Raw genomic sequence first — 23,734 nt, forward strand, 5'->3', positions numbered from 1 at the left:
TTGCTGTTATATAGGTCATTTCCTTAGTAGGTGAGGTCAGAGGTCAGCATGTGGGAGTAGTGGGAGCTCAGGATGATAGAGGAGTTTCCCACTTCCAGTTGGAGGGCCGTTCATGTGGATTCTTCCCAGTTGTATGTGGTAAATGTCCACTTGGTTAGGAAACCAAGCCTTGGTTTCTCCAATGACTGCCTCGCCTGGTTCACCAACTACTTCTCAGATAGAGTTCAATGTGTCAAATCGGAGGGCCTGTTGTCTGGACCTATGGCAGTCTCTATGGGGGTGCCATAGGGTTCATTTCTTGGGCCGACTCTTTTCTCCGTGAATATCAATGATGTCGCTCTTGCTGCTGGTGATTCTCAGATCCACCTCTATACATCTGGCCCTTCATTGGACACTGTGTTAACAAACCTCCAAACGAGCTTCAATGCCATACAACACTCCTTCCGTAGCTTCCAACTGCTCTTAAACACAAGTCAAACTAAATGAATGGTCTTCAATCGAACGCTGCTGGCACCCGCCCAGAATCACTACTCTCAACGGGTCTGACCTAGAGTATGTGGACAACTACAAATACCTAGGTGTCTGGTTAGACTGTAAACTCTCCTTCCAGACTCACATTAAGCATCTCCAATCCAAAGTTAAATCCAGAATTGGCTTCCTATTTCGCAAAAAAACACCTCCTTAGTGAGTGCATACATCATTTTTTATACTGGCCCCCCGTGGGAATCGAACCCACAACCCTGGCGTTGCAAACGCCATACTCTACCAACTGAGCTACCTCCCTGCTGGCCATTCCCTCCCCTACCCTGGTGCGCCCCATGGGTCTCCCGGTCACGGCCGGCTACGACAGAGCCTGGATTCGAACCAGGATCTCTAGTGGCACAGCTAGCACTGTGATGCAGTGCCTTAGACCACTGCGCCACTCATGCTGCCAAACATGCCCTCGTAAAACTGAATATCCTACCGATCCTTGACTTCGGCGATGTCATTTACAAAATAGTCTCCAACACTCTACTCAGCAAATTGGATGTTGTCTATCACAATGCCATCCGTTTTGTCACCAAAGCCCCATATACTACCCACCACTGTGACCTGTACGCTCTTGTTGGCTGGTCCTCACTACATATTCGTCGCCAAACCCACTGGCTCCAGGCCAACTATAAATCACTGCTAGGCAAATCCCTTCTTTATCTTAGCTCATAGGTCACCATAGCAACACCCACCCGTAGTATGCGCTCCAGCAGGTATATCTCACTGGTCATCCCCAAAGCCAACACCTCCTTTGGACGCCATTCCTTCCAGTTCTCTGCTGCCAATGACTGGAACAAACTGCAAAAATCTCTGAAGCTGGAGACTCTTATCTCCCTCACTAACTTTAAGCATCAGTTGTCAGAGCACCTTACCGATCACTGCACCTGTACACAGCCCATCTGAAATTACCCCACCCAACTACCTCATCCCCATATTGTTATTTATTTTGCTCATTTGCACCCCAGTATCTCTATTTGCACATCATCTCTTGCACATCTATCATTCCAGTGTTAATACTAATTGTAATTATTTTGCACTATGGCCTATTTATTGCCTTACCTCCATAACTTGCTACATTTGCACACACTGTATATAGATTTTCTATTTTCTGTTGTATTTTTGACTTTATGTTTTGTTTTACCCCATATGTAACTCTGTGTTGTTGTTTTTAAATCGCACTGCTTTGCTTTATCTTGGCCAGGTCGCAGTTGTAAATGAGAACTTGTTCTCAACTGGCTTACCTGTTTAAATAAAGGTGAAAAAATAAAAAAATAAAAAATAAATGAGTCTACTAAGCAGAGTACTGGTAGGTGTGGATGCCTTGTATAGTATTGTCATTGTAATCAGAGGAGGATGTCATACTACAGTATTTGTCCAACAACAAGAGGCGTAGGAGCAGCCCTAAAGAGTAGGTTATCAGCAAAATAGAACACTGGAAGAAACGCAAGGTCAAAATATGACATATTTGTTATTTATTGAAATTACACAACTTTATAATATAGCACATATTCTTTATGATTTATTTCAGAAATGACAGCAGGACAATCATGTGTAATAGAAGCTTATTGATGTGATGCTGATTTTTCCCATTAGAAGCTTATTGATGTGATGCTGATTTTTCCCATTAGAAGCCTATTGATGTGATGCTGATTGTTCCATTAGCTGTAGAGATCTAATGATTGCTTTGGGAAATTAGTATTTCAATGCATTGAAATATAAAGCTGGTACATTCTCCCCTTACTATCCTTATGTGTTGTGAGAATCTCTGTAAATCCCATTTATAAGACATTCAATATACATTCCATTATCAGATTTTGACATTTTTTAATATAGGCCTATAGCCTGTATGTGAAACAAATCCTGCCTGGTGGCACTTTGAACAATATAGTACGTCATGGAATGTTGCAATATTACTTCTGTCATGGATGTATTTTGAGATTTCAATTGATTGTCAATGACTTGCTTAATTGTATTATGAAATGATCATGGTTATTGTAATGATTACATTGTAGCAGTCTGGAACAGCACATCTGAATTGGTTATAACGTTTATTTCATCCCAAGGTGCATGATTTTCCTGTATGGTCCTGGTCCACCCCAGAATCCCCTTTGGAAAAAGATCAGATTTACATTTAAGACTATTATTACCCGCCAAAAAGATCAATTTAATGTTTACTTCCTGCCACTTTAGTCTACATAAAAGGGTTGTGTTTATTAGGGCACACAACAGAAAACATTTGAAAACGTTTTGCAACAGAAAATGAAAATAAGGGTATCTTATTGGTTAATCGCTCCCTGTTTCAGTCAGTGTTTTTCCATTTTGGTGCCTAATGAACACAACCCAGGAATTCTCTTTGACAGGTACTTACTTGAGGAGACCATGCCAGTACAGATGAGGCATCACGTCAGCTTTCATGTGGTACATGGTCCTTCTCTCCTTGCTTTGGTCAATGGGGAACGTCTCCAATGGCTGCCCATTATAGTCAAACTCAGCCAGAATGACTGTACTGTAGCTCGTCACCAAAGGGCAGGACGTGTAGCCGTCATACTGTAAACACAAGTATAGCAGCAACGTATTATCTTGTAGATTATGAAAAAAACTAAATACGCAACGTATTTGTAATTGTTTAAAAAAAGAGGTTAGGTTTAGTTGAATTAGTGTTAGGTTAGGTAACATACCTTCCTATCCGGCTTTTCATTCTTTAAGACTTTTGAAATTGTTCTGTCCAGAATACTAGACTGGGCAGCTGGAAATAAAATACACCATGTCACATTCTTATGCTCTTCCCCACGCTCAATAGAAAATATACTACATGTAGTCAGGTCCATCATTATTAGCACCCTTGATAGAGATGAGCAAAAAATGACTGTATAAAATAAATAATTCGAATAGTGAGCTATATTGTATGCTAAAAAAATATTGAAATTAAATTATTTTATACCAATACACTTGCTCAGAGAAATAGATTTTGTTTAACAAGTAGTACAAAAAATCAAAAAAAAAAGATGGGGGTAAAAATGATTGGCGCCCCTGTTGTCAATACTCTAGCACCCTCCCCTTGTGAGGATAACAACACTGAGCCTTTTTCTAAAATATTCTATGAGATTGAAGAACACTTTCGGCGGGATCTTAGACCAGTGGTTCCCAAACTGTAGATTTATTTTAAGGAACTCAGTCCGGCTTCAAACCTATTCTTGAAAGTTGTAATAGCAGAATGCACAAGGTGCAATTTCAAAATTGGGTCGTACATCACCAGTTCCTCTTGTCATGTTAGTCATTGCAGACCTTAGAGAGCTACGGTATTTATAACTTGTCAGAAATGTCCAGATCAACTAGCCCATGTCAGCTAATGTTTTTTTATTAAGGTTTTTTAGCCCATAGATATTGTTGTAATTTTTTTGTCACTCAAATATCACATGCATACACATTAGACATGGCAAAATGTATAGAATTGCAAGAAAATTAGCTTTAAAACTGCAATATTTTCTTTGCACCCCATGACAAAATGTGTAGAATTGCAGGAAATAAGCTTTAGCGTGACAAAACTCTCTCCACCAACAATAGGGGTGTGAACAGTTTGTGTCATAAACAGTGCTTCTGCCCATAGAAATATATATATATTTTCTTCCAGAAACTTGATATCCTATTTTGCTTCCACTGCTTCTGGGGCCCTTGTTAAGGTCAACGGCATCATGAACTTTACCAAGTACCAGGACATTTTAGCCAAAGACCTGGTTGCCTCTGCCAGGAGGCTGTCACTAGGCTGCAAGTGGATCTTCCAGCAAGACAATAACCCCAAGCATTAATCAAAATCAACAAAGAAATTGTTAATTGAAATCCAACATTTTGCAATGGCCATCTCAGTCTTTGGACTTGAACCCCATTGAAAACCTGTGGTTTGAATTGAAGAGGGCAGTCCATATGAGCAGACAAAGGATATCAAGGATCTGGAAGGATTCTGTATGGAGGAACGGTCTAAGATCCCTACCAACGTGTTCTCCAATCTCATAAAACATTTTAGAAAAAGGCTCAGAGTCGTTACCATCGCAAGGGGAGGCTGCTGGAGTAAAACAGAGGGGCTTTCTCTGAGCAACTATTAGTATAAAATAATATAATTCCCCAATTTTTTTTGCATACAATATCGCTCAGTATTTGTATTATCTCTTTTATACAGTCTTTTTTGGTCATCTTTATCAAGGGTGCCAATCATTATGGACCTGACTGTAGGTACAGGTTTTCAACCTTGCAAGTGGGCAGGCAAATACCATAACAAAAGTTTTGCAAGAGTCGTTTCCCCTAACATGGTGTTTTGTTGTGGTAGCACTGTTATTTTTTGTAGTGGAAAAATAGAAGAACTGAAACTACTTACCCACCGCAGCAGCTGTTTTGGCTGTCGGCAGGTTGGTGCAGTCTCCGATCCCAAACACATTGGGATACCTGTTATGTTGAAGGGTGTCTTTGTCGACGTCCAGCCAGCCACCTTCATCAGCCAATGAGGATCCTTTAACCACCGGGTTGGGTCCCATTGGAGGAGTGACATGAAGCATCTCATACTGACGGAAAGAAAGACGAGCTTGATTCATTGACTGAAAATGAGCACAAACAAATGAAATCATACAACTACGACCATGTTGTTGTTTCCCAGTGAACGCTCTGATAGCTATGAATAATTCTGGAATGTTTGTTTCTTAGCATCAGGCTTCTACGTCATCTTAGATTAATCTGTTGCAGAAGTGTAAACGAACCCCTCTGAACTACCATTCTGTGTTCTCCATTTCTACATCATAGCTGCCTGGAACTTAGCCTGGTCCCAGATATGTCTGTGTTGTCTTGCTAACTCCTACGGTCGTTGTGATACATGATAATGACCATAGGCATAGGAGTTGGCAACACAGCACAAGCAGATCTGGGACCAGGCTACCTGGAACTTACCTCAAACACTTCGATTTCTCCGGGATTGTCGAGGTTTTCAAACACGGCCTCCTGCCTGTCGGCCCGGACCTCGATGAGGTTGTGTCTGAGATTCACCTGGATGTCGCGATTCTTCACTATCTCCCACAATGCATCTGCATATTTCTTGATCCCAAACAGCACTGGCAGTGATGTGTTGTACACGACGTTGGCCGTAGCCCTTTTTCCTGTCTTCGAGAGGGATCAGATCAGAATAACCCATTATGTTTTTGAGAACGGATATCACACAGATGAAAGCTGGGTCGTGTTCAGTAGGTACGAAATGGAAGAAAACACTTTGAACAGGACGATATTATCTGAACATGTCCAATAAGAAACACTTCCGTCGCAAAATGTTTTGCTAAAGTGTGCACTAATGAACATGACCCAGAGAATACTTTCGACCAAAATGGAGATTCATCATAATACCTGTTTATAAAGTTTTTATCTGATGCATTTTGGATCATTAGTATTATAATACCTTTCTGAGATAAGCATCGGTCAGGTACATGATCTTCTGTGGTGCTCCTGCACACTTCACCGGAGTGTTGGGGAAAGAGAATATAGCATTTCCCTCCTTGAAGTTCTGCAGTGCACTCCAAGTCTTCTCCACGGTTTTCACAGAGTAGTTTGAACCAATCTTAAATTTCACCCAATCTTTAATCTCAGGCAGGCCCTTGATCTAGAAAGTCATTGTGAGAGACCAAAAGATGGTATCAGTGGCAGAGACTGACGCATACAATTGTAACAACCTCGATATTCCATAAATAAAAGAACGTCTGCAACAGAGGAACTAATTCTCTAATTGAACGGTTTATTAACCAGAAATCACACAGGCTGCTGTTTGGCCGTAGTCCAAATAATGAACTGATAATAACTAACTGATAAACGTGCCCTGATAACCACACAACAACACAACATCAGAACATCAGAACACGTACAGTTGAAGTCGGATGTTTACATACACCTTAGCCAAATACATTTAAGGATCACCACTTTATTTTAAGAATGTGAAATGTCAGAATTGTCACGATCGTTGACGGACGGGTCAGACCAAGGCGCAGCGTGATATGCAAACATGTTTATTTACACGAATAAACACACAACAAAACAATACACTAACGACACGTGAAGTCCTAAGGTAACACAACAAACCTTATACAGAACAAGATCCCACAACCCACTAGTGCCAATAGGCTGCCTAAGTATGGTCCCCAATCAGAGACAACGAGCGACAGCTGCCTCTGATTGGGAACCACACCGGCCAACATAGATCTAGACATACTAGACTTATAACATAGACCTACACCACATAGAAAATACACACCCTGACTCAACAAATAAGAGTCCCCAGAGTCAGGGCGTGACAGTACCCCCCCAAAGGTGCGGACTCCGACCGCACAACCTTTACTTAATAGGGTAGGGGCCGGGTGGGCATTCTGCCTCGGAGGCGGATCCGGCTCCGGGCGTGACAACCACCTATTCTCCGCCTCCCTGTTGCGCCCCTGGTCTGGTCTGGACCTCGGCCGTGCCGGACTGGACACATTCACCACTGGTCTGGTGCGAGGAGCAGGCACGGGCCGAACCGGACTAGGAACATGCACCACTGGCTTAGTGCGAGGAGCAGGAACAGGCCGGGCCGGCGACGCGCACCACTGGCTTGGTGCTAGAAGCAGGAACAGGCCGGGCCGGCGACGCGCACCACTGGCTTGGTGCGAGGGGCAGGAACAGGCCGGGCTGGCGACGCGCACCACTGGCTTGGTGCGAGGGGCAGGAACAGGCCGGGCCGGGCTGGCGACGCGCACCACTGGCTTGGTGCGAGGGGCAGGAACAGGCCGGACCGGACTGGCGACGCGCACCACTGGCTTGGTGCGAGGGGCAGGAACAGGCCGGGCCGGGCTGGCAACGCGCACCACTGGCTTGGTGCGAGGAGCAGGAACGGGCCGGGCCGGGCTGGCGACGCGCACCACTGGCTTGGTGCGAGGAGCAGGAACGGGCAGGACCGGACTGCGAAGGCGGACTGGAGGTCTGGAGCGGAGAGCTGGCACAACCCATCCTGGCTGGATGCCCACTTTCGCACTACACGTGCGTGGCGCTGGCACAGGACGCACTGGGTTGTGCACGCGCACTGGCGATACAGTTCGTAGAACTGGCGCAGGATATGCGGGACCGAGGAGGCGTACTGGAGACCAGGAGCGGTGAGCCGGCACAACCCGTCCTGGCTGGATGCCCACTTTCGCACTACACGTGCGTGGTGCAAGCACAGGACGTACAGGACTGTGCCGGCGCACTGGCGACACAGTACGTAGCTCCGCATAACACAGAGCTTGCCCAGTCATACGCCTTCTCGCGTGAGTACGGGGAGTTGGCTCTGCTCTAACCCTAGGCTCCGCCAACCACCCCCGTGTGACCCCCCAATTTTTTTTGTTGGGGCTGCCTCTCGGGCTTCCTCCTTGACCGGCCTCCTCCGTGTTGCCGTTGCTCCTCTCCTGCCTGGGCATCTACCTTAGCCCATGGTCCTTTCCCCGCAAATATCTCTTCCCATGACCACAACTTGCCCCACCTGTGACATGGCCCTTCACTCCGCTTGGGCACGCTGCTTGGTCCTCGTTTGGTGGGATCTTCTGTCACGTTCGTTCAATGACGGGTCGGACCAAGGCGCAGCGTGATATGCATACATGTTTATTATAACGAATAAACACACGATAAAACAATAAACTAACGACACGCAAAGTCCTAAGGTAACACAACAAACCTTATACAGAACAAGGTCCCACAACCCACTAGTGCCAATAGGCTGCCTAAGTATGGTCCCCAATCAGAGACAACGAGCGACAGCTGCCTCTGATTGGGAACCACACCGGCCAACATAGATCTAGACATACTAGACTTATAACATAGACCTACACCACATAGAAAATACACACCCTGACTCAACAAATAAGAGTCCCCAGAGTCAGGGCGTGACAAGAATAATAGTAGAGAGAATGATTTATTTCAGCTTTTTTTATTTTATCACATTCCCAGTGGGTCAGAAGTTTACATACACTCAATTAGTATTTGGTAGCATTGCCTTTAAATTGTTTAACTTGGGTCAAACGTTTCAGGTAGTCTTCCACAAGCTTCCCACAATAAGTTTGGTGAATTTTGACCCATTCCTCCTGACAGAGCTGGTGTAACTGAGTCAGGATTGTAGGCCTCCTTGCTCGCACACGCTTTTTCAGTTCTGCCCACAAATGTTCTACAGGATTGAGGTCAGGGCTTTGTGATGGCCACTCCAATACCTTGACTTTGTTGTCCTTAAGCCATTTTGCCACAACTTTGGAAGTATGCTTGGGGTCATTGTCCATTTGGAAGACCCATTTGTGACCAAGCTTTAACTTCCTGACTGATGTCTTGAGATGTTGCTTCAATATATCCACATAATTTTCCTTCCTCATGATGCCATCTATTTTGTGAAGTGCACAAGTCCCTCCTGCAGCAAAGCACCCCCACAGCATGATGCTGCCACCCCCGTGCTTCACAGTTGGGGTGGTGTTCTTCGGCTTGCAAGTACCCCCTTTTTCCTCCAAACATATCAATGGTCATTATGGCCAAACAGTTATTTTTTTGTTTCATCAGACCAGAGGACATTTCTCCAAAAAGTACGATCTTTGTCTCCATGTGCAGTTGAAAACCGTAGTCTGGCTTTTTTATGGCGGTTTTGGAGCAGTGGCTTCTTCCTTGCTGAGCGGCCTTTCAGGTTATGTCGATATAGGACTCGTTTTACTGTGGATATAGATACTTTTGTACCTGTTTCCTCCAGCATCTTCACAAGGTCCTTTGCTGTTGTTCTGGGATTTATTTGCACTTTTCGCACCAAAGTACGTTCATCTCTAGGAGACAGAATGTCCTGCATGGTCCTCAAATTATGTCAATTAGCCTATCAGAAGCTTCTAAAGCCATGACATCATTTTCTGGAATTTTCCAAGCTGTTCAAAGGCACAGTCAACTTAGTGTATGTAAACTTCTGACCCGCTGGAATTGTGATACAGTGAATTATAAGTGAAATAATCTGTCTGTAAACAATTGTTGGAAAAATTACTTGTGTCATGCACAAAGTAGATGTCCTAACCGACTTGCCAAAATTATAGTTTGTTAACCAAGAAATGTGTGGAGTGGTTGAAAAAAAAGTTTTAATGACTCCAACCTGAGTGTGTGTAAACTTCCGACTTCAACTGTAACTGTCCAAGCGGGTTGCTACACTATATACGGTAAATCTTATGTTGAAACAATATTTAGGAAGTGAAAGAAACATTCTATTGCATCATTACCTTCTCATAGTGTAGCTGTAGACCTAGTGCCACTATCAGATATTCGTAGGAGATCTGTTACAGGGAAGACAATACGTTTCAGTCAGTACGTTTCAGTCAATTATTGTACGCCTACTTCCTTGCATGGGACATGTAAAGCTGAATTGATTTAATTGACATTTGGATAGTTGCATATCAAGACCCGTTTCATATCAAGAGGATCTCTATAGCATCTGATGTTGCCAGGAAAGGTGGGCAAAATAGATTCGATTATAGACCTTTGCCTTGCTCGCGTTGATACCAAGCCCAATAATTACGTTTGATCAATACAATCAACACGTATTAAATGAAATAAACGATAGGAACGTTTAAAAAAAAAAAAGCCCTACCTACCTCCATGCCGTTGTCTGTGCGCACAGTGTTTGTGTCTGGGTTGACCTCCTGAACCCTGGATCTAACCCACTTGACTCCAGACGGCACGACGCTCGGCAGTAGGGCGACCGGAAGAGGCCACGTCTTTAGCCCCAGCACCAACCAATGTCCAGATGGGCTGATAGTAGTGCATCTATAAAACCACAGAGGAAGAATTCTGCTCAATATGTAGTCCCAATGCACCAGACACGGGGCTACAGGTTCATCCCCAATAGCCTGGGGACGTCCCAAATGGCAACCCTATTCCCTATAAGAATGCACTATGGGCCCTGGTCAAGTAGTGGACTACAGAAATTATTCACACCATTCACTTTTTCCACATTTTGTTGTGTTACAGCCTTCATTTTAAATTGTTTAAATAGAGATTTTTTTTGTGTCACATAATAATGTCAAAGTGGAATTATGTTTTGATTTTTTTTTAACTAATTCATTACAAATGACAAGCTGAAATGTCATGAGTCAATAAGTATTCAACCCCTTCGTTACGGTAATGTCACGATCGTCGAGGAGTGAAGGAGACCAAGGCGCAGCGTGTGAAACGAACATGGTACTTTATTAAGTTAAAGCACGACAAAACAACAAATCAAAGCGACGAAAGTGAAGTCCAAATAGTAACAAAGACTAAACAGGAACAATAACCCACAATGCCCACAGGAAAACATGCAGTATAAATATGGCTCCCAATCAGAGATAACGAGCCGACAGCTGACACTCGTTACCTCCGATTGGGAGTCAATGACCAAACCTAGAAATAAACGTGACAGAAATGCAAACATAGAAAATCACCCAAAACCCAACAAAACACAATACACCCTGGCTCAAATACCAAAGTCCCGGAGCCAGAGTGTTACAGTACCCCCCCCTAAAGGTGCGCACTCCGGGCACACCAGCATACAGTCTCGGGGAGGGTCTGGGTGGGCGTCTGTCCACGGTGGCGGTTCTGGCCCTGGTCGTGGTCCCCACCCCACCTTAGTCACCACCCGCTTCCCTAGCCTCCTCCACATGACCACCCCCCAATTAAACCCCACTGGATTAAGGGGCGGCACCGGACTAAGGGGCAGCACCGGACTAAGGGACAGTACCGGGATAAGGGGCAGCACCGGGCTAAGGGGCAGCACCGGGCTAAGGGGCAGCACCGGGCTAAGGGACAGTACCTGACTAAGGGGCGGATCCTGGCTGGCTGGCTCTGGCGGATCCTGGCTGGCGGAAGGCTCTGGCTGATCCTGTCTGGCGGAAGGCTCTGGCTGATCCTGTCTGGCGGAAGGCTCTGGCTGATCCTGTCTGGCGGAAGGCTCTGGCTGATCCTGTCTGGCAGAAGGCTCTGGCTGATCCTGTCTGGCAGAAGGCTCTGGCTGATCCTGTCTGGCGGAAGGCTCAATACAGACGGGCAGTTCCTGCGGCGCTTGGCAGACGGACAGTTCAGACGGCGTTGGGCAGACGGGCAGTTCAGGCGCCGTTGGGCAGACGGGCAGTTCAGACGGCGTTGGGCAGACGGACAGTTCAGGCCCCGTTGGGCAGACGGCAGACTCTGGCCGTCTGAGGCGCATCGTAGGCCTGGTGCGTGGTGCCGGAACAGGAGGTACCGGGCTGAGGACACGCATCTCAGGGCTAGTGCGGGGAGAAGCAACAGGGCATGCTGGACCCTGGGAACGCACATAAGGGCTAGTGCGGAGAGCCGGAACAGGGCATGCTGGACCCTGGGGACTCACATTAAGCCTAGTGCGGAGAGCGGGAACAGGCCGGGCTGGGCTGGCGACGCGCACCGTATCTCTGGTGCGAGAGGCCGGAACAGGCCGGGCCGTGCTGGCGAAGCGCACCGTATCCCTGGTGCGTGGAGTAGGAACAGGCCGGGCCGGGCTGGCGACGCGCACCGTATCCCTGGTGCGAGTGGCCGGAACAGGCCGGGCTGGGCTGGCGACGCGCACCGTACACTTGGTGCGGGTGGCAGGATCAGGTCGAACCGGGCTGGCGACGCGCACCGTACACTTAGTGCGAGGGACCGGAACAGGCCGTACCGTACGGGGAACACACACTACTGGCTGCACCTCGGGACTAGGAACGGGCCGGACCGAACTGGTTACACACCCCAGTACCTCACGCCGTGCCTCAACACTTTCCTTCCCTGCTTTACCCAGTAGCCCCCTTGACCTGGTAGCCCACTGAATCCGTCCCTTCTCTGCCTCCGTCAGCCCCCTTAACCTGGCAGCCCTCTGACTCTGCCTTGTGGCAGCCTCCTGCTGCTCCGTCGCCCAAGCCATGTGCCCCCCCCCAAAATTTTTTTGGGGTTGCCTCTCGTCCTTCCGACGATGATGGTCCTGCTGATGCCGTTGCTCCTGGACGCGCTGCTTGGTCCTTTGATGGTGGGTTATTCTGTCACGATCGTCGAGGAGTGAAGGAGACCAAGGCGCAGCGTGTGAAACGAACATGGTACTTTATTAAGTTAAAGCACGACAAAACAACAAATCAAAGCGACGAAAGTGAAGTCCAAATAGTAACAAAGACTAAACAGGAACAATAACCCACAATGCCCACAGGAAAACATGCAGTATAAATATGGCTCCCAATCAGAGATAACGAGCCGACAGCTGACACTCGTTACCTCCGATTGGGAGTCAATGACCAAACCTAGAAATAAACGTGACAGAAATGCAAACATAGAAAATCACCCAAAACCCAACAAAACACAATACACCCTGGCTCAAATACCAAAGTCCCGGAGCCAGAGTGTTACAGGTAATATCCCTTTGAGCATGGTGAAGTTATTAATTACACTTTGGATGGTGTATCAATACACCCAGTCACTACGAAGATACAGGCGTCCTTCCTAACTCAGTTGCCGGAGAGGAAGGAAACCGCTCAGGGATTTCACCATGAGGCTAATGGTGACTTTAAAACAGTTACAGAGTTTAATGGCTGTGATAGGAGAAAACTGAGGATGGATCAACAACATTGTAGTTACTCCACAATACTAACCTAAATGACAGAGTGAAAAGAAGGAAGCCTGTACAGAATAAAACTATCCCAAAACATGCATCCTGTTTGCAATAAGGCACTAAAGTAAAACTGCAAAAAATGTGGCAAAGCAACTGACTTTAAATTGTTATGTTTGGGGCAAATCCAATACAACACATTACTGAGTACCCTTCTCCATATTTTCAAGCATAGTGGTGGCTGCATCATGTTATGGGTATGCTTGTAATCGTTAAGGACTGGGGAGTTTTTCAAGACATAAAACAAACGGAATGGAGCTAAGCACAGGCAAAAAACCTAGAGCAAAACCTGGTTCAGTCTGCTTTCCACCAGACACTGGGAGATGAATTCACCTTTCAGCAGGACAATAACCTAAAACACAAGTCCAAATCTACACTGGAGTTGCTTGCCAAGAAGACAGTGAATGTTCCTGAGTGGCCGAGTTACAGTTTTGACTTAAATCTACTTGAAAATCTGTGGCAAGACCTGAAAATGGTTGTCTAGCAATGATCAATAACCAATTTGGCAGAGCTTGAAGAATTTTGAAAATAAATAATTGGCAAATGTTGCCCAATCCAGGTGTGGAAAGTTCTTGGAGACTTACCCAGAAAGACTTTAACACTTTTTGGGGTTACTACATGATTCCATATCTGTTATTTCATAGTTTTGATGTCTTCACTATTATTCTACAATGTAGAAAATAGTAAAAAAATGCAGAAAAACCCTGGAATGAGTAGGTGTGTCCAAACTTTTGACTGGTACTGTATGTAAATGAGATGTTTCTATATTTCCTTCTCAATAAATGAGCAATTATGGGATGTTGTGTTTAGGGTTAGGGTTTATTTAATCCATTTTGAATTCAGGCTGTAACACAACAAAATGTGGAATATGTCAAGGGGTATGAATACTTCCTGAAGGCACTTTGGATTGACTGTAGGCTACTCCAGCATCGCCGCTATTGGGAATGAACAGCTGTCTTTAATACCTCACTGGGTTCCACTATGGCCACATGTTCCGCCCCTAGCTTCCTCTTCATCCGAGCGCTCATGGTGATGCCACCACTTCCTCCTCCCAGCACCAGGACCTTGTAGTGCTCTTTGGAGGAGGCGTGACTGCTGCTGGTGTGGAGATGACAGACGCCAATACCAGCAGTCCTATGGCACTGCCTCCACAGGGCTGGCTGCCGATGCACCACTGTCACTGTAGCCATGTATTCCCTTATGTATCTCTATAATGGATTCAAAGTCAGAATTCAGTTACAATGACTGCATAGGCCGATAGTGACAGATTATTGACAGGCAGTGTAGTCGTAGTCAAAGGACAGTACAGCAGAAGGCGCATGTGTGCAAACATAACAACAAGCACCTTTATATATATATATATTTTTTTTTTTTACTTGAGTTTATTTAGTAAATATTTTCTTAACTCTATTTTCTTAAAACTACATTGTTGGTTAAGGGCTTGTAAGTAAGCATTTCACAGTAAGGTCTACACATGTTGTATTTGGCGCATGTGACAAATAAAATTTGATTTGATTTGATAGTAGGCCTTTCCTAGTAAGCAAAATTACGTTGAAAATACTTTTCTGGACGTTGAAATCAGGTACATTTTCTGGATGTTGAAAATGCGTATTTTTTCCGGACGTTAAAAAAACAGGTTAATTTTCGGTTCTGAATAAAAGTTAAAAAGAGCTCATTAGAGACATTGGCCAAATTCCAACTGCACATACTGTACCTTTAATATAGGAAAGACGAGCCAAATGAAGATTGCAACATAGAATATTTATTATTATTCCATCTCTTATGCTAGCTTCTTCAAAAGCTTTTAAAACTGGCAACGATGATGTTCAGCACAAACCAACAGACCAGTTTACATTTACATTTTAGTCATTTAGCTGACGCTCTTATCCAGAGCGACTGGATAAGAGTTGGTGTTGGTCCCATGTGTTGGTGTTGGTCCTATGTTTCATGAGCTGAAATAAAAGATCCCCGAAATATTCCATACACACAAAAAGCTTATTTCTCTCAGATTTTGTGCACAAATTTGTTTACATCCCTGTTAGTGAGCATTTCATTTTTGCCAACATAATCCATCCACCTGACAGGTGTGGCATATCAAGAAGCCTGATTAAACGGCATGATCATTACACAGGTGCACCTTGTGCTGGGGACAATAAAAGTCCACTCTAAAAAGGGGAGTTCTGTCACACAACACAATGCCACAGATGTCTCAAGTTTTGAGGGAGCGTGCAATTGGCATGCTGACTGCAGGAATGTCCACCATAGCTGTTGCCAGAGAATTGAATGTTAATTTCTCTACCATTAGCTGACTCCAACGTCGTTTTAGAGAATTTGGCAGTACATCCAACCGGCCTCACAACCACAGACCACGTGTAACCACGCCAGCACCGGACCTCCACATCTGGCTTCTTCACCTGCAGGATCGTCTGAGGCCAGCCACCAGGACAGTTGATGAAACTGAGGAGTATTTTGTCTGTAATAATGCCCTTTTGTGGGGAAAAACTCATTCTGATTGGCTGGGCCTGGCTCCCCAGTGGGTGGGCCTAGGCCCTCCCAGGCCCACCCATTGCTGTGCTCCTGCCCAGTCATGTGAAATCCATAGATTAGGGCCTAATCAATTTATTTCAATTGACTGATTTCCTTATATGAACTGTAACGCAGTAAAATCGTTGAAATTGTGGCATGTTGCGTTTATATTTTTGTTCAGTATAAAAACAAACACTTGCAAAGCATGGGTATTATTCAAATGAGCTCCGGCCCCAAACAAGTATACATTTGGTCGGTCCGAACCAGAATCATAGACGTCTAGGGTATGTATCATAAGTTTGAACAGCACAGTACAGTAGAGCACAGTAGAGTAGAGTACTGTAGAGTACGGTACAGTAGTGTTGTATTCAGTAGAGTACAGTACAGTAGAGATTAATTCAGTAGAGTATAGTACAGTAGAGATTAATTCAGTAGTGTACAGTACAGTAGAGATTAATTCAGTAGAGTATAGTGCAGTAGAGAATAATTCAGTAGAGTATAGTACAGTAGAGATTAATTCAGTAGTGTATAGTACAGTAGAGATTAATTCAGTAGTGTATAGTACAGTAGAGATTAATTCAGTAGAGTATAGTACAGTAGAGATTAATTCAGTAGAGTATAGTACAGTAGAGATTAATTCAGTAGAGTACAGTACAGTAGAGATTAATTCAGTAGAGTATAGTACAGTAGAGATTAATTCAGTAGAGTACAGTACAGTAGAGATTAATTCAGTAGAGTACAATTCAGTAGAGTATAGTGCAATTTAGTTCAGTAGAGCACAGTACAGTAGAGATTAATTCAGTAGAGTATAGTACAGTAGAGATTAATTCAGTAGAGTACAATTCAGTAGAGTATAGTGCAATTTAGTTCAGTAGAGCACAGTACATTAGAGTCCATTATACTCTACTGTGCTGTACTCTTCTGTACTGAACTATACTTTACTCTACTATGCTCTACTGCATTGTACTGTACTCTACTAGATTTTAGATTTTAGTCATTTAGCAGACGCTCTTATCCAGAGCTACTTACAGTTAGTGAGTGCATACATTTTTTTTTTCTCCCATACTGGCCCCCCGTGGGAATCGAACCCACAACCCTGGCGTTGCAAACGCCATGCTCTACCAACTGAGCCACATCCCTATTGTATTGTAATGTAATGTACTCTTTCCTCTATGAGCTACGTGTGGGCATGGAGTCTACACCTAGTAGGGAGCAGGCCTATGGTATGTTAGGACTATCTTGTTTCATGATATGCACAGCAGAAAATAATAGCAATCTATATTTTCAAAAGGATGTGAGTCTCCTGTTCATATTTCACAACCTCCGCGGGCTTTTCTAGGTGCCTATGCGCGAGTCAATAGCAAAAGAATACACTTGAATTTGTGCTACATTAAAGCGTTATATAAATGTATCTGATCAGATATTAGAAAACTAATAAATGGCTAACATTTTCCCAGTCTAATTGTAACCAAATATCCAAACGGAAATCGAACAGTGATTGATAATCAAGACAAGTCCCCATGCTTGTCTCAAAGGAGCGCGATAACGCTGATAAATGCCTTCAATGGCCAGACCCGTCGCCAGACATCAGTCTTAAGGGGGGCATATGAAATGCATGGGAGGGCAGGGCACAATTATTATTAGCCTACAGTACGTATATTTAATAATACATTCCCTCAAGTGGGGGGCACAAGCATTTTTGGGTGCGGGCCCGGCCCCCTATGGCTCGCCCATAGCGACGGGTGTGTCAATGGCGTTAGACTTCTTTATTCCAATATATTCATCATTCAGTGATATTTATTCCCACAGTAATTATTGATTGATCCATCCAGTTGTGGTTAAGAAAACGTGCATGCATAGTGGTGGGCTTTGTGAAGTGATGGGACATGCCTCGCAAAGTTTAGAACTGCCATGAGGATGGTAACAGCCTAGTAACGGAGGCTGCGATGCCTAGCAACCATCCTTATGAAGCATCAAATCTCATGAAAGCCCATTGCTTATGCCGGATTTAGCTACGACTAGTCTTATTTTTGTTTGGTGCAACAGGTGTAAACTCTGATCCCAAAGTCGGACGTATCTACGCCGACCTAACATTTAAAACCAACTTTTTTTTATGCCCAACTAGTGCAACTGGCCCCTGTACTGTCCTGTACTGTGCTGTACTGTGCTGTCCAAACTTGTGAAACATACATGTCTTTGAGCACGGTTACATGCATACAACAATGCAATTATTGTGGATACGTTTACATTTAGTCAGGTTAATAGTTCGTTTAAAACGTTTACATGCTTTGCAAGAATAACTATTTCCCTAATAATGATGTTTACATGGACACATCTGAAATCAAGATAAGCAGAGTAAGGTGCATGTTTACATGACTAATGCCATAATCAGTTTGATATCGAATTATTAGCGTGCATGTAAACGTACTCTATGGTTGGTTCAGATTTGCTCCGGTCCCCAATCAGATTTGGTCCGGTCCGGACCAAATCTGAACCAAACATAGATTTATACATTTCGGCCAAAACCGGACTGAAAATCTATGTCCGTGGACGTTGAAATCAAGGCTGGTCTGGACCGCACCAAAAAAAGGTCCAAAAGACGTCGACGTCGGTCCGTGCTTATAGTGGATTGAGGCTATAGGCTATATTGGCCGGGGTGGAATTGTCTTGTCGCATTCTGCGTAGCTGTCTCACGACCAATTTGACTTATTCAACCTAGTTCATTGCCGATCGTCATAGTAGGCTACATCTATGTGTTTTGTTGAAAAATAATAGTGTAGAGAAAAGTGATTTGAAGTCAACAATAGCCTATTTTCAGAAGTTATAATTTATGCAGAGAAGCCCTATTCATATTGCCGCTTTCAAGGACATTTCCGACTTGGACTTGGAAACTTGTTGTAGAAAGATAAACTCAACTAAAAGAAAGCTCACCGCAAAAAAAACGTAGTAAAATGTTCCGAGTTGTCTTGAAAACACCAACAATTCTGTCAAGATAGAAACCTACCTCATTTAAAGAAGAAAGTTGCGAAAACGGGATATGATCCTTGCAGGCTGGCGATCTACCCACAGACTTCTATTAAAAACGGATCTCGAGAGTGTCAACGATTACGTAATACAGCAGCAGCCTATCCAGAACGACCTGGGTCGCGTTCAGTATGGCACACCGTTTTAAAACGTACTGCACACGAATTCTTCCACCTTCCACCTTTACCCCTGATTACTTTTCATACCACTTTATCTTGTCGGTTTCAAAAAAGTTCAAGGTAAAGTAACATTGAAAATAAAAAGTTTTCAAACGCACCACTTTTCGCTGCAGAGCCAAATAGGCTCGTCTTGGCTACAGTAACCTCGCCCCAAGGCTATGGCGCACATTGGAAGTGGGCGGAAATGTCTGGGGACGAGATTAAGGCTGCAGTAAATACAAATTGGCCTCGTTTCACAAAACCCAGACTCAAACTAGTTCAAAAGGTAGCTGGGTATTTCCATTGAACCGGTATAATTTGATTCCCTCTGACCTTTTTAATTATATTTTAAGTATTGGGTCACCAAAATCTAATTTAAAAAGCTTTTTTATATAAACTGAAATGTCCCCTGTAATGAAGTGTAAGAAACATTTTCTTATATTAAATATGAAATTAATGTAATATCTTGTTTTTAACTGACACAAATAATTTTGTAATGTCCTCTGTGGCCTTCACTGAATTTGTACTTAGGATATGAGTAATACAATTTGCAGATAATCCATAGATTTTGCTATTGATGTAAACATCTATTTGTGCTGTTTTGTTGAGGATGTATTTTTTTCCAAATAAATGCATGATTATTGATTAAAATGGCAATATTTAGTTGCGTACCTCAGTCTACCCTCAACCCTGTTAAGCCAACCAATCTCCCCCATAAAAATAGAGAATTTATCCTTATATGCAACCTGGTCTCCATACCAAATATAACATCATACTAAATGGACTGTCTCTGAGACCAGGTTGTAACATGACATCATCAACTGGAAGTGACATCATACAAGTCTTCTGAACAATATGGTGCAAAGACAAGCAAGTAATAATAATAATAATAATAATCAATTAATTAATTGTGTTCTGTGGTCATGATTTTGAGACTGTAACATACCCCAAAGCCTCAGCCTGCCAATATGAAGTGCATCCAGTGGGAACCCAGCCTGCGATATTTCAAAAGGCAGGCTCAGGTCTCTTCAAGTCTTTCCATATGTCCAGTAGCTGTTGAGGAGTGTAGAGGACGGTCGCGATGACAGTTCTGTAGTAACTGAGAGCCTACATGCTCTCAGCCTACATGATTCTGATGACCTGTTCCGTAAGATGATCTGTTCTGACCTGTTGACCTGTTCTGATGACCTGTTCCGTAAGATGACCTGTTCTGACCTGTTGACCTGTTCTGATGACCTGTTCCGTAAGATGACCTGTTCTGACCCGTTGACCTGTTCTGATGACCTGTTCAGTAAGATGACCTGTTGACCTGTTGACCTGTTCTGATGACCTGTTCAGTAAGATGACCTGTTGACCTGTTGACCTGTTCTGATGACCTGTTCAATGTTGCTAATGTCTGCTATGTTTTTGTTTGTTTAGTGTCTTACTGCAGTTGGGTTAATACAGTTTAATTCAAATTGATATAAATTGTCCTCATTACATGGTTATATCTATGAAATAAAATCTATGTTTAAAGAAAATCTTGGAGTGAATTTGAGAATAAACTAAACCAATTTGAATAAACCAAGCCGAAGTTGCCTCTTCAACCCCGTTACCATCTTTAACCCCGTTACCATTTTCAACCCTGTTACCATCTTCAACCCTGTTACCATTTTCAACCCTGTTACCATCTTCAACCCCGTTGCCATCTTCAACCCCGTTACCATCTTCAACCCCGTTACCATTTTCAACCCTGTTACCATTTTCAACCCTGTTACAACTTCAAACCCGTTACGTCTTCAACCCTGCTATCATCTTAAACCCTGTTACCATTTTCAACCCCATTGCCATCTTCAACCATGTTTCCATTTTCAACCCCGTTATCATCTTCAACCCTGTTTACCATTTTCAACCTCGTTACCATCTTCAACCCTGTTACCATCTTCAACCCCGTTGCTATCTTCAACCCCGTTACCATTTTCAAACCCCGTTACCATTTTCGACCCTGTTTCATGACAATTTCTGTGATACAATTTTGGAAAGTTTGTGAAATATGAATTTAATGTTTGTTGAGCTTAGTCTGAAATATTTAGAGCAATCATGAGTATATAGATTTTAGTTCAAATTCTGAAGTGATACCATACTTTTTTATACAAAATGATGAGGCCGCTGACACACAAAGTGTGAGATTTTATATAAATGTTATATTTGCAATTACTGAATTAGTTTGAGGGACATATGATTAATAGGGAAATATTGATTTTATTACAAGTATTTTTTATAATCATATTCAGACAACTTCCATAGTGTCCATAACGGGGTTGAAGTCTAATGGTGTCCATATCAGAACAAAATGGCAGATAATAATTGAAAATATGTTTTCTTGGAGGTTAAATATATCCTTCATGTGATTCAGAAAAACGATTCATTTTGGTAAAACATCTAAAAATGTAAAAGTTCAAATCGTACCGGTTTGGTGTAATGACCCAGCTGTGCAGAAACATTAGTTGCTGTAACAGAAAATAAAAGCGCAGGCTCATCAACCTGTTGACCACAGCAACGGCCATCAGCTGGGTAATGCACAGGATGGCACCATCGTCAAAATAAATCCCTGGCAATGGGTCACTGCTGTCAAAGGTCACTGCATCCATATACTGCTGCTATGCAACCTGTAGCCTAAATGATGCTTGCACAACCAACAGCTGAGGTGTTTGGTCTCAGAGGTGCTTACATCACACAGGATTATCTCACCTTAATTGATCTGTTCCGGCTTTGTATCTGGAGACTCGGGCCATCAACAAGGGTAGGGACACTGCGTCCAGCCAGTGCTTCTCGTACTTTGGTTCATTAGCCGAAGCTGAGGAGGGCGAGGATTAAGCGTAGCTTCTTGGATATTATTAAATTACTGGTCGGCTGTCAATAATATACCTCTCTCTCTCTCTCTCTCTCTCTATCTCTCTCTCTCTCTCTCTCTCTCTCTCTCTCTCTCTCTCTCTCTCTCTCTCTCTCCCTCTCTCTCTCTCTCTCTCTCTCTCTCTCTCTCTCTCTCTCTCTCTCTCTCTCTCTCTCTCTCTCTCTCTCTCTCTCTCTCTCTCTCTCTCTCTCTCTCTCTCTATCTCTCTCTCTCTCTCTCTCTCTCTCTCTCTCTCTCTCTCTCTCTCTCTCTCTCTCTCTCTCTCTCTCTCTATCTCTCTCTCTCTCTATATATATATATATATATATATATATTTCCTTTGTTATGTGTGTGTGTGTGTGTGTGTGTGTGTGTGTGTGCACCTGCCTGTGTGTATTTCCCCCTTCCCAGGTCCTGCTGAACATGGTCCACTGGTTGTTCCCAAACGTTACCTTCGTGGGGCCACGGCGGTGGTGCATGCAGCCTACTGTCATCCCCGCAAGGAGAAGGTGGCCATCAAACGTGGTGTCAGGGCAATTCATATAAATCTGTGACACTCCATTTAGTATGATATGTTACGTTACATGAATGGAATAGCGGTCATACAATAAGAATGCCAGTCTGTTTCTGCTCTATTGCCAACGGGTGAGCGATGAGCATTAGCCTGAATGCCAGTCTGTTTCTGCTCTCTTGCCAACGGGTGAGCGATGAGCATTAGCCTGAATGCCAGTCTGTTTCTGCTCTCTTGCCAACGGGTGAGCGATGAGCATTAGCCTGAATGCCAGTCTGTTTCTGCTCTCTTGCCAATGGGTGAGCGATGAGCATTAGCCTGAATGCTAGTCTGTTTCTGCTCTCTTGCCAATGGGTGAGCGATGAGCATTAGCCTGAATGCCAGTCTGTTTCTGCTCTATTGCCAACGGGTGAGCGATGAGCATTAGCCTGAATGCTAGTCTGTTTCTGCTCTCTTGCCAACTCCTTATGGAATTGTCATGCCAAACAGGGTGTGACAATGAGTGACAAGGAGTTGGCTAGATGGCAGAAACCAATTGGGACCCAGGCTAGGTGAGCACAGATGTATTATTATAAGTAACACTTCATCTTTATAAAGGGTTTAAACTACTTTATTAACCGTCAATTAAATACATTTGGTAGATATTGTTATCTTATTTTTTCACCCCAAAACATATTATTAAGACAGATCTTATTGCTGCCACAACAAAGCACCATTTTAACTGGAACCGCCCCTGGTAAACACATATAGACATACACAAAACCTCTGCACATAGATGAAAACATAGCTACAGTACACTTTTTTTTTTACAATTTTCAGCCGCCCAGTCTTCTGTTCTGAACAGAACGATTACTACACAAATATTGAAGAAAGATGAGATAGTGAGTCATATACAATGTAAAAAAAAAAATCTTGTTTTTTCAACTAATTATTTTTTTGGTTTACTCTACTTTTTGGTCAAAGTGTTACCTGAACTGAACATTTTTAGTTGTCCCAAACTCAGCTCCAACTTAAGACGTATGCAAAAATTCTGTCGACTTAAAATGATGTGTTTACTCAAGTTGTCTCATGTGTTCATTCAACTAATTTGTAAGTCGCTCTGGATAAGAGCGTCTGCTAAATGACGTAAATGTAAAATGTAAATGTAACTAGAAATTCTTAACAAAAAAAGGCTGTGCAACTGGTTACACACACACACAGTGCTTTTAACGTACAATGTTTTCAACACTCATTATTATTCAACATGTCCTCACCTGGGATTAGAACGCACAACCTCTTGGATCATGGCATTCCGATTTTCCTGCTACGCTGCCACATTTGTGTCAATTATCAGTTAATCTGACTTCTCTCATAATTTATTTAAATTTTGAAAGATAACAATGCATGTTTATTTAAAAGTACATTTCCTCCGTCACAAGTGTAGAGAGGAGTAGGCAGGAGGCAGTCGC

At 43.5% G+C, this 23,734-nt stretch overlaps 1 protein-coding gene across 1 annotated transcript; it reads right to left on the reverse strand.

Moving 5' to 3' along the window:
* Positions 1–1,986: 1,986 nt before the first annotated feature.
* Positions 1,987–18,833, reverse strand: LOC121531566 (sulfide:quinone oxidoreductase, mitochondrial). The gene is given in 11 exon segments (XM_041836835.2): positions 1,987–2,637; positions 2,900–3,078; positions 3,210–3,277; positions 4,901–5,084; positions 5,464–5,673; positions 5,963–6,163; positions 9,795–9,848; positions 10,167–10,259; positions 10,261–10,338; positions 14,161–14,403; positions 18,726–18,833. Coding segments are annotated over 10 exon segments (1,350 nt in total). The 5' UTR covers positions 14,386–14,403; positions 18,726–18,833; the 3' UTR covers positions 1,987–2,579.
* Positions 18,834–23,734: the final 4,901 nt, after the last annotated feature.

The sequence above is a fragment of the Coregonus clupeaformis genome, chromosome 19, assembly GCF_020615455.1.
Source record: "Coregonus clupeaformis isolate EN_2021a chromosome 19, ASM2061545v1, whole genome shotgun sequence".
Classification (NCBI taxonomy): Eukaryota; Metazoa; Chordata; class Actinopteri; order Salmoniformes; family Salmonidae; genus Coregonus; species Coregonus clupeaformis.